General features: G+C 46.7%; 1 protein-coding gene across 2 annotated transcripts in view; it reads right to left on the bottom strand.

The window, feature by feature from the left end:
• GTF2I (general transcription factor IIi) overlaps positions 1–15,692 on the bottom strand; it is a 1,115,084-nt gene that overhangs the window by 532,319 nt on the left and 567,073 nt on the right. For both annotated transcript variants that reach the window (XM_069226909.1, XM_069226910.1), the window contains one exon: positions 8,954–9,137. In XM_069226909.1, the coding sequence (XP_069083010.1) occupies positions 8,954–9,137 (184 nt within the window). The remainder of the gene's footprint in view (positions 1–8,953; positions 9,138–15,692) is intronic.

Genomic DNA, 15,692 nt, shown 5'->3' with positions numbered 1-15,692 from the left:
GTGTGGCCATTATGGTGCTGTGGAGTTCGTAATGACAAACTCCCAGACCATATACTCAGTATGGCTACCCTGCACTTACAATGTTTAAGGTTTTGTTTAGACACTGTAGAGGCATAGTGCTCATGCAGCTATGCCCTCATCTGTGGTATTGTGCACCCTGCCTTATGGCTGTAAGGCCTGCTAGAGGGGTGACTTACCTATGCCACAGGAAGTGGTTTGTGGGCATGGCACTCTGAGGGGAGTGCCATGTCGACTTTGTCTTTTATGCCCACTAGCACACACAAGCTGCAAAGCAGTGTGCATGTACTGAGTGAGGGGTCCCTGAGGGTGGCATAATACATGCTGCAGCCCTTAGGGACCTTCCCTGGCCACAGGACCCTTGGTACCAGGGGTATCGTTTATCGTTTACAAGGGACTTAACTGTGTGCCAGTGCTGTGCCAATTGTGTAAACAAAGGTATAGCTTTAGGGCAAGAACACTGGTGCTGGGGCCTGGTTAGCTGGGTTCCAGCACACTTCCAATCAAAGCTGGCATCAACACTAGGCAAGTAGTGGGGGGTGACCATGGCAACTGTGGCATTTTCCTACAAGCCCTATCCCTAGAAATCCATTCGCAGAACAGGGAGGATAGGTGGGTTGGTAAGGAATCTGCAACTAGATTTAATCTCTACTAGATAAGGCGTTACTTAAGGTATATGTAACTTGTTCATCCTATAAAAACTTCTAGTTGAAGAATCCTTACCTTAAAATAGATATCCAAGCTATACCTCCCCGGAAGTGGGACAAATTTCAAACAAGGAAGTCCTGAAGGTCCAAATGTGCAAAATACCCATGCTGACTGGCCCCACTGCTCCCTGGCAGATGTCCAGGACCAGAACGCTACATGCTAACGCAGTGGTCACAGCTTTGGCACTGGTGTAAAGTGCATGCTAACCCTCAGGAGGTTGCTTCTTGCCCAGTGCATAACAGATCTTGATACGGACCACAATCCATCTGATGATGGTACGCTCCTGTGCGACTTGACCATTCTTTGCTCTGACATACTCTACGGAGAGTTGGTCATTCACCTGAAACTCTTGTTTGAACAACAATGCTCTTTTTGGGTCCTGAAGGTGAAGTCACTCCTATCCATTAGAAGGATGTGGCAGATCGTAAAAAGTAGTGATGGACTGATCTACGTGAAAGGACGGGAGCACCTTCTGACAAACAGGAGCTCTTGTACGAAGCACCAACTTGTCTGTGTAGATGTTCAAATAAGGAGGCTTGGATGATAAAGCCTGAAGCCAGAGCAGAGCCCTGCCGGGCAAGGGAAAGAATATAAAGAGGAATTTGAGAGGGGTGCAGAAAGGGAATTTATCAGTTATCTGTGCACCATGCCACAAACTTTCCCCAACCTCAGGCATATACTGTCTTCATGGAAGGACACCTGTCTGCCAAGATAGCATTCTCAACAGCTCTGGATACCAAACACTCTGTGACCAGTCTGGCATTGGGCAGGAGTGGCATAGGCGAAAAGGCATACAGAAGGCCTGAGATCTACTTGAGACAAAAAGCGCCTCGGAGCACAAAACTTCTGACATTGTACATACTCAGCAGGGGCGAATTTATTTATCCAAGGCTCACCCCACTAATGAAAGACATTGCACCACCTCTGGATGGAGACACCATTTGTAATCTGCTAGGTATCTTTGGCTGAGTTTGTCTGCTCGGACATTCAGAGGACCCGCCAGATGTTAAACCACCAAGGATTTGCCCTGATATTCCAGCCATGACTAGATACACAGGCCATCTTGACAAAGGCTCTACAACCCAACCCTGTTGGTTGCAATACCACATGGCAATGGAGCTGTCTGAACACCTGCACTAGCCTTCCCCCCAACGGAGGGTAAAAGGCTTTCAATGCCATTGGGATCATACTTATCTCCATCTTGTTAATGTGGAGCCCTGCTTCCGCTGGAGACTCGGAGCTCCACCTCTCCCAGATGGCTGCCCCATCCCAGGAGTGATGAATCTGTCACCACTGTGAGATTTGTTTGGGGAAAGGAGAGGGGTCTGCCACTGAACCACATGAGGTTTGTTAGCCACCAGCGGAAGTCGTCTGCAGTACCTTCTAGATATGGACCATGCGAATAGGTCCTGCTGATGCTGGGCCCACTGGAACTTCAGGTCCCACTGCAAAGCCTGGATATGCCAGCACCCCATGTGTCACCAGCAGGATGCAGGAGGCCATGAATCTCAGCAGCCTCAGAGTCAGTCTCACCGTATTCCAGGTCAGAGGCTAAAACATCTGTATCACAGCCTGAATGTCCTGGACTCGCCATTCGGGAGGAGAAGCCCTTCACTGAGTCCTCCTGAACAGCTCAGATGAAAGGGAGTGACAGAGGGAGTAAGGTGCGACATTGGCGCGTTGACAGTGAACCCCAGTGAATGCAGGAGGTTCGCTGTAGTCTGGAGGTGGGAGAAGACAGCCTGAAGCAAGCCGAGCTTCAACAGTCACTGAGATGGGGGAAAAGCCTCCCTTGATCTCCACAGATGAACTGTAAGCACCTCAATCACCTTGGTGGACACTCGAGGGGTGCTGGTAAGACCAAAGACACAGTGAACTGAAAGTGCTTGTGACCTACTGTGAACACAGGGAACATCTGTGGGCAGGCAGTATAGGAATGCAAAATTATACATCCAGCAAGTCCAACGCTACTAGCAGACGGGACCTGAACAGTGAGCATTGTGAACTTCTCGAGGAGGAAATTAAGAGGGCACAGGTCGAGGACAGAACGAAGTCCTCCATCCTTTTTTGGCCCCAGAAGGTAGTAGGAATATCAACCACAACCTAATTCTGGTGTTGACACTCTCTCTATGGCACTCTTGCCATGAGAGCAGTCACTTCCTGGTGGAGAAGGGAGAGATGGCCCTCCATAATCCTGTTTGAGGGTGGCAGGGGGGAAGGGGGATTTGAAGGAGTCACAAAGGGGAGGGAGTAGCTCCTTTGGTCAATCTGTAAAACCCACCAGTGCAATGTTAAAGACTGCTAGTGGGGTATGTGATGGTGAATTCTGCCGTCAACTGGGAGCCCATGATGGCATGAGGGTAAACTAGGAAGGGTTGGAGGCTGCGACTGCCGGGGTATAGGTGGACTGGCCAGACCTGTGGCTGCCTGCCCCACAGGTCTGTATGCACGGCATCCATGGTTACACAGAGGCTAGGAAGTGTGCACAGTGCGGTGTCTGGGTGGCTAAGGACGCATCTATAAGCCCCTTTTGCGAGAGAAAGGCTGATTGGGGGTCGGGAGTCAGGGAAAGTTCTAGGTTCATGGCCACAGCCCTGCTGTCCTTAAAGCATTCCAGTGCTGAAACCACCTCGTCTCCGAAAAGACAGCCATCCAAGGACATGTTCATCAGCGACGTCTGGATACAGCCATGGCGCCGGCCACCGCCAATGAAACTGCTCTGCCCGGTGAGTCTGTGGCGTCCAGTCTACAGCCGGTGGTGAACTTTGCTGCATGCCTCCCATCGGAAACAACCTGGGAGAGTATGGCCCAGGCTTCCTCCAGGACCATTTGCTAGCACATGCACAACTGTATCCCACCGCGCACGGGAGTAGCAGCCCAAAAGGCACGCAGAGCTCATGGCCCACAGTGCCAGACCGGTGGAAGAAAACATCTTCTTTCTCAAAGTTTCCAGCCACTTAGATTCATGATCCGGTGGTGCAGTTGGGAATGCACCAGGATTTACATGGAAGATGGAAGCTGAACTACCAAGCTCTCTAGAGTGAGGTGTTCTGTCAGGAAACTTGGGTGGTGGCGGTAAGCCATAGTCCTGTTCGCAGGAGCCCCTGTGCTGGGCTTGGACCAAGTCCCAAGCAGGACATAAGTAAGTGCCTCATAAAAAATAAGATAAGCAGTTCTGATGGGGACATTCCCAGCTGAAGCACTTTTCTCAAGACGTTCGTTTTGACTGCCACCGAGGGCAAACTGAGGGCCTGACCCTAGGCAAATGACCGTAGCCACAGTAGGGAAATAAAGCATACCAGTATCTGGAGAAGCATCCAGTCCATTGGCCTCACACCAGTTCAAGGTGCTACAAGGCTGGTGTTCCTGAGAGCCCAGCGACCCCTGCAATTCCTCCCAGAGCCCCAATCCATAGGGATGGGGCTCAGGCTTCAGTCTGAAAGACATGGCTCCAGATGGGCTGGATATGGTGCCGGACAAAGCCCCTCAGACTCTCTGTCTGAGACGAGGAGCAGAATTGTGGGGGGGAGGGGATAGGTTGCGGGCACTAGGACCAGAGCCAGTGATGGTTGAGATGGTACAACCGGCATTGGTCCAGATCCAGGAACAGATCTTTAGGGTCCTACTGCAGCAGGGACTGGCGCCGGACCAGAAGGGGCCTCTACCGACCCCTCATGGACCAAAGGCACACCTGAGGTGTCTGGCCACTAAAAAATGAGCCACCTGGCCTTCTAGAACTCTAAGTTGGACGGGGTCACTCTGGCTCCTGAAAAATCAGGTTGTCATGGTATTGCAAACAAAGCCGCCAGGAACCTGAGGGATCGCTTCCTCAAGGCCTTCAGGTTAATTGCGCAGCAGTCGGAGCAGGACTTAGGGTTGTGGTTCCGCTCGAGGCACCAAATGCATACAAAGATGTGGGCCCAGCACAGACATCTGTCCATAATCGGTGCTGCAGGGCTTGAAACTGGCCTTCTTGGATGACATTCCTGCAACACCATGAGGAAAGACTTCAAAAGAATTTGACAAAATGTAGAAAAATGTTAAGACAAAAAATTACTAGAAGTAGCTCTTCCCTATAACTGCGCTGGCTGGCACGGAGAGAAAAGAACTGAGGTAGGTGAGCCTGGGTGGCGCCTATATAGGCACTGTGCCAAGCACTTTTGGTGCAGACCACGCTACATGGAGCTGAACGTTGCCACCTACCTGCGCACAGGGGTCCTGCTCACGAAAAATTTCCAGACCCAGTCTGACACCCGGGGATAATTCTAAAGTAAAGAATCTGCAGCCAGAAGTCTCTATTAGATGCGTTATTTAACAGTAATTGCAGTTCTCAGGCACTAGTATGCTTCATACATTGAATTGCTCCGATGTTTGCTGGGAACCCTCAGTAATCAATGGGGACAGAGCAGTGCTCCAACCAAGCAACTAATATTGAAAAGAAGCATTAACTACAAGTAGCCCATCCAACTCATTCTTAGAGTGTAGCTAGCATGGTGGGGGTGGCCCGTAGCCCCAACCCTTCTCAGAGGCACAAAATGTCAGGTGTATGTAAATGAATTTTTTGGCAGCTTCTTGAACACAAAGGTGGGTGGTCTCTGTAGGTTCAGATAAGTAATTTTGTTTCTCCAACACCGGATCTTCTATTGAATTTATATGCTCGATTTTGGATTACCAAAACAGCTCATGTAGGAAAATGGCTCCCTCTTCTAGGTACCCCCCACCTTTTGCCTGATATTGATGCTGACTTGACAGAGTGTGCTGGGACCCTGCTAATCAGGCTCCAGCACCAGTGTTCTTTCAATAAAAATGTGCCATTGTTTCCACAATTGGCACACTCCTGGCACAAGGTACTAATGGTAGGGGAGGTCACCAAGGGCTGCAGCATGTATTATGCCACCCTGGGGACCCAAGGGACCCCTCACTTAACACATGCACACTGCCACTGCAGCTTGTATGTGCTGGTTGGGAGAAAAAGAAAGTTGACATGGCACCCCTCTCAGGGTGCCATGCCCACAAACCACTGCCTGTGGCATAGGTAAGTCACCCCTCTAGCAGGCCTTACAGCCCTAAGGCAGGGTACACTATACCAAAGGTGAGGTCACAGTTGCATGAGCAATATGCCCCGAAAGTGTCTAAGTCCATTCTTAGACATTGTAAGTACAGTGTGGTCATACTGAGTTTATGGGCTGGGAGTTTGTCATTACAAACTCCAAAGCTCCATAATGATTTCACTGAAGTCTGGGAAGTTTGGTATCAAACGTCTGGGCACTATAAACCCACGCTGATGCCAGTGTTGGATTTATTGAAAAATGCACCCAGAGGGCATCTTAGAGATGCCCTCTGTATTTTAGCCAAACTTCTAGTGTAGGACTGATTGGTCTGTGCCAGCCTGCCACTTCCAGACGATTGTCTGATCACATGGGGTGAAAGCCTTTGTACTCTCTGTGGCAAGAAACAAAGCCTGCACCGGGCGGAGGTGCTTCACACCTCCCCCCTCCAGGAACTGTAAGGCTCAGGCCTCTTGTTACAGTGTCCCAGGGCACTCCAGCTAGTGGAGATGCCTGCCCCCCAGACAAAGCCCCACTTCTGATGGCATATCCGGCAGGAAACTACCCCTAAGGGGTCCAGAACTCAAGTGACCCCTTCCTTGCAAAATCCTCTATCTTGGTTTAGAGGACAGGGACCAATAGAGTTAGGTCTGTGTCCCTCCTCCCCAATGGGAGTGGACACCGGAAGGGTGTAGTCACCCTCACGGACAGTAGCCATTGGCTACTGCCCTCTGACCCCTGTTTCGCCCCTAAATACAAGATTTAAGGGCTCCCCTGAACCTAGCTCGTCAGATTCCAGACGTTCCCAAGAAGACAAGAAGAAAGGAGGACTGCTAAGCTGACCCCCAGCAGAGAAGATACCAACTGACTTGGCCCCAGCCCTACAGGCCTGTCCCCAGCTTCTGAAGCCCTGCTATTAGAAGGCAATGCATCCTGCAGGACCGGCAACCTCTTAAAAGCCTCAAGAGCACTGTCTGCACCTCAGAGGACCAAGATCTCCTGTGGACAGCGGCCCTGTCCAAAAAGAAACTCCAACAAAGAACTCCAGAACTACCCTGGATCTGGGAGTCCAGCCCAGTCTGCACATGATGCCCACGGCCCGTGTCCTGGTGGCCCAACCGGTTAGAGCTGGTCCCCAGGTGATTCTGCCCTAGTGTTCACCCAGGGTTGACCCCCTCCTGTCCAACACGCCTGCAGCCTAAATCCGGAGGAACCCCTGACCGCGAGAGAACCGGATGAGGAAACCTGATGCCTCGCCTTGGGGAATCTGACCACTGTCCAGCAGGCACCCTCCTCCTTATCCAGCCTGCGGTTTTCCAGAAACGACCCCATGGACTTAGCCTGCAGCATCTTGGAGCCCACGGGGTTTCCCTAATGGAAAGCATTGGGAGCTCGGCGCTGTGTTTACACCCTGCGCTGCTGAGGGTGTGTGTTTGGTGCTGACCTATGGCCCCCTGGTGCTCCTCTAAACCCCCCCCAGGTATGCCTCCGAAGACGCAGGTACTTACCTGCAAGCAGACCTGATTCTGAGTTCTCCCAGTCTCCATAGGAGCCCATGTTAAATCTACATCAACTTTGACCTTTGCACTCGGTTTTCACCATGTGGTGGGTGTTTGGGGTAACTTGAACCTAAACCTGTAGACATCCTAACGCACGTAGATTGGAACTGTAAGCCGTGCACTTACCTTGAGACTGTGCTAATTTTTCTCCCCCACAGAGCTGTGTTTAAAAATTACACTGTCAGCTTTTAAAACACATATTTGTTATTTTCTCGAAAACCGTTTAACTTACCAAACGGTAACAAAGTGGTGTTGATACGTATGCCCGATACTTACTTACAAATGTACTTACTTGCAAACTGAATCTTGTGGTTCCAGAAATAAAGTAACAAAATATATTTTGCTATATAAAAACAACTGGCCTGGAGTTAGTCAATGAGGGTGTGCCTCATTTATTGCCTGTGTGTGTAAGCTTTGTACTACCCTCTGATAAGCCTAACTGCTGAACCACATTACCACAAAAGAGAACATTAGTATTATCTACTTTAGACTGTTAATCTTCTGGGAAATCCCTGGACTCTGTACACACTAGATCTCATTTTTATATAGTATATACAAAGCCAGCTTCCTACACTGACATGAGGGAATAATTCAAGGATGGTAATCTGGGAAAGACCCAATGCTGGGGAACGTGACCACAAACAGGAAAACGGGCAGGATACAGGTTTCACTCTGACAGGGGAACTGCAACTACTTGAAAGGGATTTAGCTGAATGGCCTTCACCCATCAGGAAAAGCTTATTTCTGAGAAGGATTCAGGAGAGGAGTACAGGTGGGTTCTAGTGACCAAAATAGACACTTGCAACTCAGCATAAAGGACACCATCTAGTTCAGCATATACACACATTACTCCTCTTCCAGGTTTTGTACGTGTGTGCATACACACACATCACAAAGGTAATATATACCCCAGTTTTGAGAGAATGTGAAGACTCTACGAAGTGGAGCCGACAGACAGTCCAGCCAGGCTGCACCACAGGGGTACAGGTAAAGAGAATTGTGCCTCTTTTTATGAATCATGTCACCATTGAAATTTCACACACAGTGTGGATAGAGAGAACAGTAGTCAGTATGACATACGGGGTGCACTTTGACCTTCCCCGACCCAAATATCCATTCCTAGCCGTGATAGCTCAAGTATGCCTATTGCGGGAAAAAACACAGGGAAATGTGGCAACATGCAAATATAAAGCAGCTTAGCTTCACAAATCAATAGTGTGGATTATTGGTATAACACCAGAGCAAATCAAACTGCAGCCTGTATCTTAAAATTGCATTTGGCTGTTGGCAAGCCTTTAGAGAATCACTTTCAAAATGCCTTAAGGCCAATGTAATTAAACATAGTGGAACAGTTTTGGAGAGTTTGTGAGGAAGTGACTTTTGGAACTGTTTTTAAAATGTTCCTGCTGCTCCTAAATTAATTAGCAGTGTTTGTGACTTTCACAACACACACTTTTTCAACTTACATTTCATTTCTGTAAAGAGAGTCTGGAACTTGAGACAGATATGTCAGGTTAAATGCAATAATACATTTAAAACGGTCAAAGTGAAGATGCACAGCAGCATAAATGTTTAGACTATAGAAGCATTTTAGCTTTAAAGTCTTGTCTTAAAACTTACTTTTTAATTGTAAATTTGATTCGGTTGCCCACTTGAATAATTTTTTCCAACCTAGGGATGCCGTACCAAGATGGACTCCTGAATGGAATGTTTTCTGGAAGCCCTTCAACAAACAAGTCATTGGGGTTTGCCTCAAATTTCTGATATGGGACAGCCATGGGTTCAGGTTTTCCCATAGCTTCAGCTAAAACAAAAAACAAAGAAAGCAAAATAAATAAGATACTACCCAAACAGCAACATTCCAAAGAGGTGTTCTCCCTCATGTGTATTGCTGTTTTTCTCACAATGGTATTTTGCCACACAAAACACCAGGCCTCAATTTATTTTATTTGCTTTTAAGAGACTTCAACTCCATCTCCTGCCACTTCTTTTGACAGAGTTAATTTTTTTTTTTTTAATTAAATTCAGGTTGCTGGTCTTGCTATAGAAAGGTTAGACCATACAAATGAGAAACAAGGCTAAACAACTTCACAGGATCATAGGTCACACAAAGAAAGCAATTTCACAAATGTGTAGGACATGTCAATAAATGAGTACAACTATTCCTATTGTGATAACAGTTGGCTGCAAGAGGCACATTGCATTTGTACAGCTAATAATAGGGGAAATAAGGTTTTCAACACTGTAAAGGAGTTATATAGTGCTACCTGCTGCAATCCTGTGGTTTCATCAAGTCCTGAATTATGTGAGTCATTAGCTTGGTACCTCTCCGATAAGATCGAAATAATGTAGAACTCCATTAATAAATCACTAAGTAATTTTAATCAGTTACAAGATCCCATTTGTCTTAAAACAGACCACCCAAATAGGTCGCTGACTATTCTTCACAATTTCAGCAAAGGAGGTGTGACAGCTAGGTCCAAGGGCAATTTCTGGTTCACTACTAAATCCCAGTCTAGAAAAATCTTTCATTTAGAAATGGATTTAATACCAACTATGCTAACAGAAACCAGTGGTCCTTGAAGACTGGAAAAAAGAAATGATCATGTCTTTATAACAGAAGCCAAACACTGACCCAGGAATGTTCATCAACTGCAGCCAATCTCCTTGATGTGCTTTATGTCCAAAGTGGTAGAAAGGTTGCTAAATACCCAGATTTCATGGTTTGCAATAAGAATGCAATCCTGGATGAATTCAAGTTATGGAACAGAATTAGTACTCAAGTTGTGATTGGCAGGCTGCGGGTGATCCAAGACAGGGCTTGAGTGTCTGTTCTCATCCTGTTGGCTCTACCACAAACGTCAAGACTATCACACAATGCATCTCAAAACTGGAAAATAAGATGCAGCCATGGGATGGCTCTCAATCTTTTTGAAGAATCATTATCGGGAAATGGCGCTGTCCTCATAAAATATCACACTATTCCAGAACAAAGTGAGAAGTTTCACCGGGGTTAATCTTAGAGCCCAACTACTCTAACACAATGCCAGATTATCTGAGCTGGACCGCATGACCTACGCAGAAAAAACTCATATGATTTTAATCATGAATCGTGATTACCCGCAAGACATTCTAACTTTATTAACACTTTGAAGAAAGTAACTTTATGGATGGAAAAGAGCCTATTGAAGCTCAATTCAGAACAAAATGAAAATGTCACTTACCCAGTGTACATCTGTTCGTGGCATCAGTCGCTGAGATTCACATGGTATGCATTAGCTCGCCATCTGGTGTTGGGTCGGAGTGTTACAAGTTGTTTTTCTTCGAAGAAGTGTTTTCGAGTCACTGGACCGAGTGGCTCCTCCTTCTGTGCTCATTGCGCATGGGTGTCGACTCCATCTTCGATTGTTTTCCCCGCAGAGGGTGAGGTAGGAGTTGTACTATAGTAATAGTGCCCGCGCAATGAAGTGTGTAAGTATGTACCTATTAAAGGTTTAAATAATATATATACAAATGTACAAAATTGAAGGTAACTTCTGAACTGCTACAGGCTTCCGGGGAGGTGGGTGGGCCCATGTGAATCTCAGCGACTGATGCCACGAACAGATGTACACTGGGTAAGTGACATTTTCAGTTCGATGGCATCTGTCGCTGTAGATACACATGGTATGCATAGACTAGTAAGCAGTTATTTCCCCATAAGCGGTGGATTAGCCTGTAGGAGTAGAAGTTGTCTGAAATAGAGTTCTTAATACAGCTTGACCTACTGCGGCTTGTTGTGCGGATAGCACATCTATACAGTAGTGTTTGGTGAATGTGTGAGGCGTAGACCATGTGGCTGCCTTACATATTTCATGCATTGGGATGTTTCCTAAAAAGGCCATTGAAGCACCTTTTTTCCTGGTTGAATGTGCCCTGGGAGTAATGGGCAGTTGTCTTTTTGCTTTAAGGTAGCAGATTTGGATGCATTTAACAATCCATCTGGCTATACCTTGTTTTGATATTGGGTTACCTGCATGAGGTTTTTGGAATGCAATAAATAGCTGTTTAGTCTTTCTGATGTTCTTTGTTCTGTCAATGTAGTACATTAATGCTCTTTTGACATCTAATGTATGTAGTGCTCTTTCAGCCACAGAATCTGGCTGTGGGAAAAAAACAGGTAGTTCTACCGTTTGATTTAGATGGAACGGTGAAATAACTTTTGGTAAAAATTTTGGATTAGGTCGTAGGACGACCTTATTTTTATGTATTTGTATAAAAGGTTCCTGTGTTGTGAACGCTTGAATTTCACTTACTCTTCTCAGAGATGTAATGGCGATGAGAAAGGCAACTTTCCAGGTTAGGAATTGTATTCCGCAAGAGTGCATGGGTTCGAAAGGTGGGCCCATGAGTCTTGTTAGGACCACGTTTAGGTTCCATGAAGGAACAGGTGGTGTTCTTGGTGGTATAATTCTTTTAAGACCTTCTATGAATGCTTTGATGACTGGTATCCTATACAAGGAAGTTGAATAGGTAGTCTGCAGGTATGCAGATATTGCTGCAAGGTGTATTTTAATAGAAGAGAAGGCTAGCCTTGCTTTTTGTAAATGGAGCAAGTAATTTATTATATGTTTTGGAGTTGCGTCTAGTGGTTGTATCTGATTATGATGGCAGTAACAAACAAATCTTTTCCACTTACTTGCGTAGCAGTGTCTAGTGGATGGCCTTCTTGCCTGCTTTATGACCTCCATACACTCTTGGCTAAGTTGTAAGTGTCCGAATTCTAGGATTTCAGGAGCCAGATTGCTAGATTCAGCGATGCTGGATCTGGGTGTCTGATCTGTTGGTTGTGTTGCGTTAACAGATCTGGTTTGTTCGGCAGTTTGATGTGGGGTACTACAGAAAGATCTAGCAGTGTTGTGTACCAGGGTTGTCTTGCCCACGTTGGTGCTATTAAAATGAGTTTGAGTTTGTTTTGACTCAATTTGTTCACTAGATAAGGGAGGAGAGGGAGAGGAGGAAAAGCGTAAGCAAATATTCCTGACCAGTTCATCCATAGGGCATTGCCTTGGGATTGCTTGTGTGGGTATCTGGACGCGAAGTTTTGGCATTTTGCGTTCTCTTTTGTTGCAAATAAGTCTATCTGAGGTGTTCCCCAGAGTGTGAAGTAGGTGTTCAGAATTTGTGGGTGGATTTCCCATTCGTGGACTTGTTGGTGATCTCGAGAGAGATTGTCTGCCAGTTGATTCTGGATCCCTGGAATAAACTGTGCTATGAGGCGAATTTGATGGTGGATTGCCCACTTCCATATGTTTTGAGCTAATAAGCTTAACTGCGTTGAATGTGTTCCTCCTTGTTTGTTTAGATAATACATCGTTGTCATGTTGTCTGTTTTGACAAGGATGTATTTGTGGGTTATGATTGGTTGGAAAGCTTTTAGTGCTTGAAAAACTGCTAATAATTCTAGATGATTTATATGCAGTTTTGTTTGATGTATGTTCCATTGTCCTCTTATGGTGTGTTGATTGAGATGTGCTCCCCACCCTGTCATGGAAGCATCTGTTGTTATTACGTACTGTGGCACTGGGTCTTGGAAAGGCCGCCCTTTGTTTAAATTTATACTGTTCCACCATAGAAGCGAGAGGTAAGTTTGGCGGTCTATTAACACCAGATCTAGAAGGTGACCCTGTGCTTGAGACCACTGTGAGGCTAGGCATTGTTGTAAGGGCCTCATGTGCAGTCTTGCGTTTGGGACAATGGCTATGCATGAGGACATCATGCCTAGGAGCTGTAGTATTGTTCTTGCTTGTATTGTTTGATTTGGAGACATGTGTTGAATGACTCTGTTGAAATTGTGAATTCTTTGTGGAGTTGGCGTTGCTACTCCTTTTGTCGTGTCTATTATGGCCCCTAGATATTGCTGTACTTTGCTTGGCTGAATGTTGGATTTTGCAAAGTTGACGGTGAACCCTAGTTTGTAGAGGGTTTGTATAACTTGATTTGTGTGGTTTGAGCATTGTGTGAGCGAACTGGTTTTGATTAGCCAGTCGTCTAGATACGGGAATACATGTATTTGCTGCCTTCTGATGTGTGCAGAGACTACTGCTAGGCATTTTGTGAATACCCTTGGAGCGGTTGTTAAACCGAAAGGCAATACTTTGAATTGGTAATGTATTCCTTTGAATACAAACCTTAGATATTTTCTGTGTGATTGATGTATTGGTATATGGAAATATGCGTCTTTGAGGTCTAGGGTTGTCATGTAGTTGTGTTTTTTGAGCAATGGTAACACTTCTTGTAGTGTGACCATGTGAAAGTGGTCTGATTTGATGAATGTGTTTACTACTCTGAGGTCCAGAATTGGTCTCAGTGTTTTGTCCTTTTTTGGTATCAAGAAGTACTGTGAATAAACTCTTGTGTTTATTTGTGTGCTTGGTATTAATTCTATTGCATTTTTTTGCAGTAATGCTTGAACTTCTATCTCTAGAAGCTGTGAATGGTGTTTTGATAAATTTTGTGATTTTGGTGGTATGTCTGGAGGGAATTGCAGGAATTCTATGCAATAACCATGTTGGATAATTGCTAGGACCCATGTGTCTGTAGTTATTTCCTCCCATGCTTCGTAATATTGACCTATCCTTCCCCCCACTGGTGTTGTGTGGGGGGGGTGAGTGACGTGTGAGTCACTGCTTGTTGGTAGTGGTTTTGGGGCTTTGAAATCTTCCTCTATTTCTAGGGAATTGCCCTCCTCTATACTGGCCCCGAAAGCCTCCCCTGTACTGTCCCTGGTAGGTGGACGGTGCGGACTGTGAGGTACTGGCTTGTGTGGCCTGACCCCGAAACCCTCCTCTAAAAGGTGTTTTGCGGAAGGTGGTATAAGATCCTCTGCTCTGCGGGGAGTAGAGTGCGCCCATGGCCTTGGCAGTGTCAGTGTCCTTTTTGAGCTTTTCTATGGCTGTGTCGACCTCCGGACCGAACAGCATTTTTTCGTTTACTGGCATGTTAAGTACTGCCTGCTGAATTTCCGGCTTGAATCCAGACGTTCTGAGCCATGCGTGCCTACGGATGGTAACCGACGTATTAATGGTCCTTGCGGCTGTGTCTGCTGCATCCATAGAGGAGCGTATTTGATTGTTGGAAATGTTTTGACCTTCTTCAACAACCTGTTTTGCTCTTTTTTGTAGATCTTTTGGGAGATGTTCAATGAGATGCTGCATCTCATCCCAGTGGGCTCTGTCGTATCTCGCTAGCAGCGCTTGTGAGTTTGCGATGCGCCACTGGTTTGCTGCCTGGACAGCGACCCTCTTCCCGGCTGCATCAAACTTTCTGCTTTCTTTATCTGGGGGAGGTGCATCCCCAGAAGTGTGTGAATTTGCCCGTTTTCTGGCAGCCCCTACCACCACAGAATCTGGTGGCAGCTGAGAGGTGATGAATACAGGGTCCGTAGGAGGCGCCTTATATTTTTTGTCCACTCTAGGCGTTACTGCCCTGCTTTTGACTGGCTCTTTGAAGATCTCCTTTGCATGGCGAAGCATGCCTGGGAGCATAGGCAGGCTCTGGTAGGAGCTGTGGGTGGAGGAGAGGGTGTTAAATAAAAAGTCATCCTCTACTTGTTCAGAGTGTAGTTCCACATTATGGAACTGAGCTGCTCTAGCCACCACTTGTGAATAGGCTGTGCTGTCCTCAGGTGGTGATGGCCTAGTTGGGTATGTGTCTGGGCTGTTATCAGACACTGGTGCATCGTACAAGTCCCACGCGTCTTGATCTTGGTCGTCGTGGCTCATGGCGGTGTGAGCTGGCGAATGTGACGGGGTGTAAGTTGGTGAAGCCGGAGTTACAGGTGGAGGCGAGGGAGGAGGTGTTACCGTCTTTGCTGTTTGTTGCTGAGGAGCCTCTCGTGCTACAAACTTAAGTGTTCTCTTTCTTTTGACAGGTGGAAGGGTACTGATTTGCCCTGTCCCCTGCTGAACAAAGATACGCTTCTGCGTGTGATCCACTTCAGTGGATTGCAGTTCCTGTTCGAATCTGCGTCTTTTCATTTGTGAAGACATAGAAAGTTCTTCAGTATAGGAGCCTGAAACTGGGTCTGTTGGTGCTTTTCTCGGCTCCGAAAACCCTGTTGTTTGTTTTTTCGGCTCCGAGGTAACCTTCCTCTTCTTTTGTGCCGAAAAATCTTGGCCTCTATGATCTTCGGCGCCACTGTCTCGGCGTCGATCCGTGTCGACAACGAACTCTCGGTGTTGATGCTTCTCTTTAGCACTCTCTCGGTCCCGAGGAGGCTGCGTGCCGGTGTCTCGACCGGAGTCGGACGATCTCGACACTGAATGGGCCTTTTTCGGTGCCGATTGTTGGTCACCGTGAATTTGGGTTGAGCCATGGC

Source organism: Pleurodeles waltl, chromosome 3_2, assembly GCF_031143425.1.
Source record: "Pleurodeles waltl isolate 20211129_DDA chromosome 3_2, aPleWal1.hap1.20221129, whole genome shotgun sequence".
Lineage (NCBI taxonomy): Eukaryota > Metazoa > Chordata > Amphibia > Caudata > Salamandridae > Pleurodeles > Pleurodeles waltl.
This window is presented reverse-complemented; position numbering and strand designations above follow the sequence as displayed.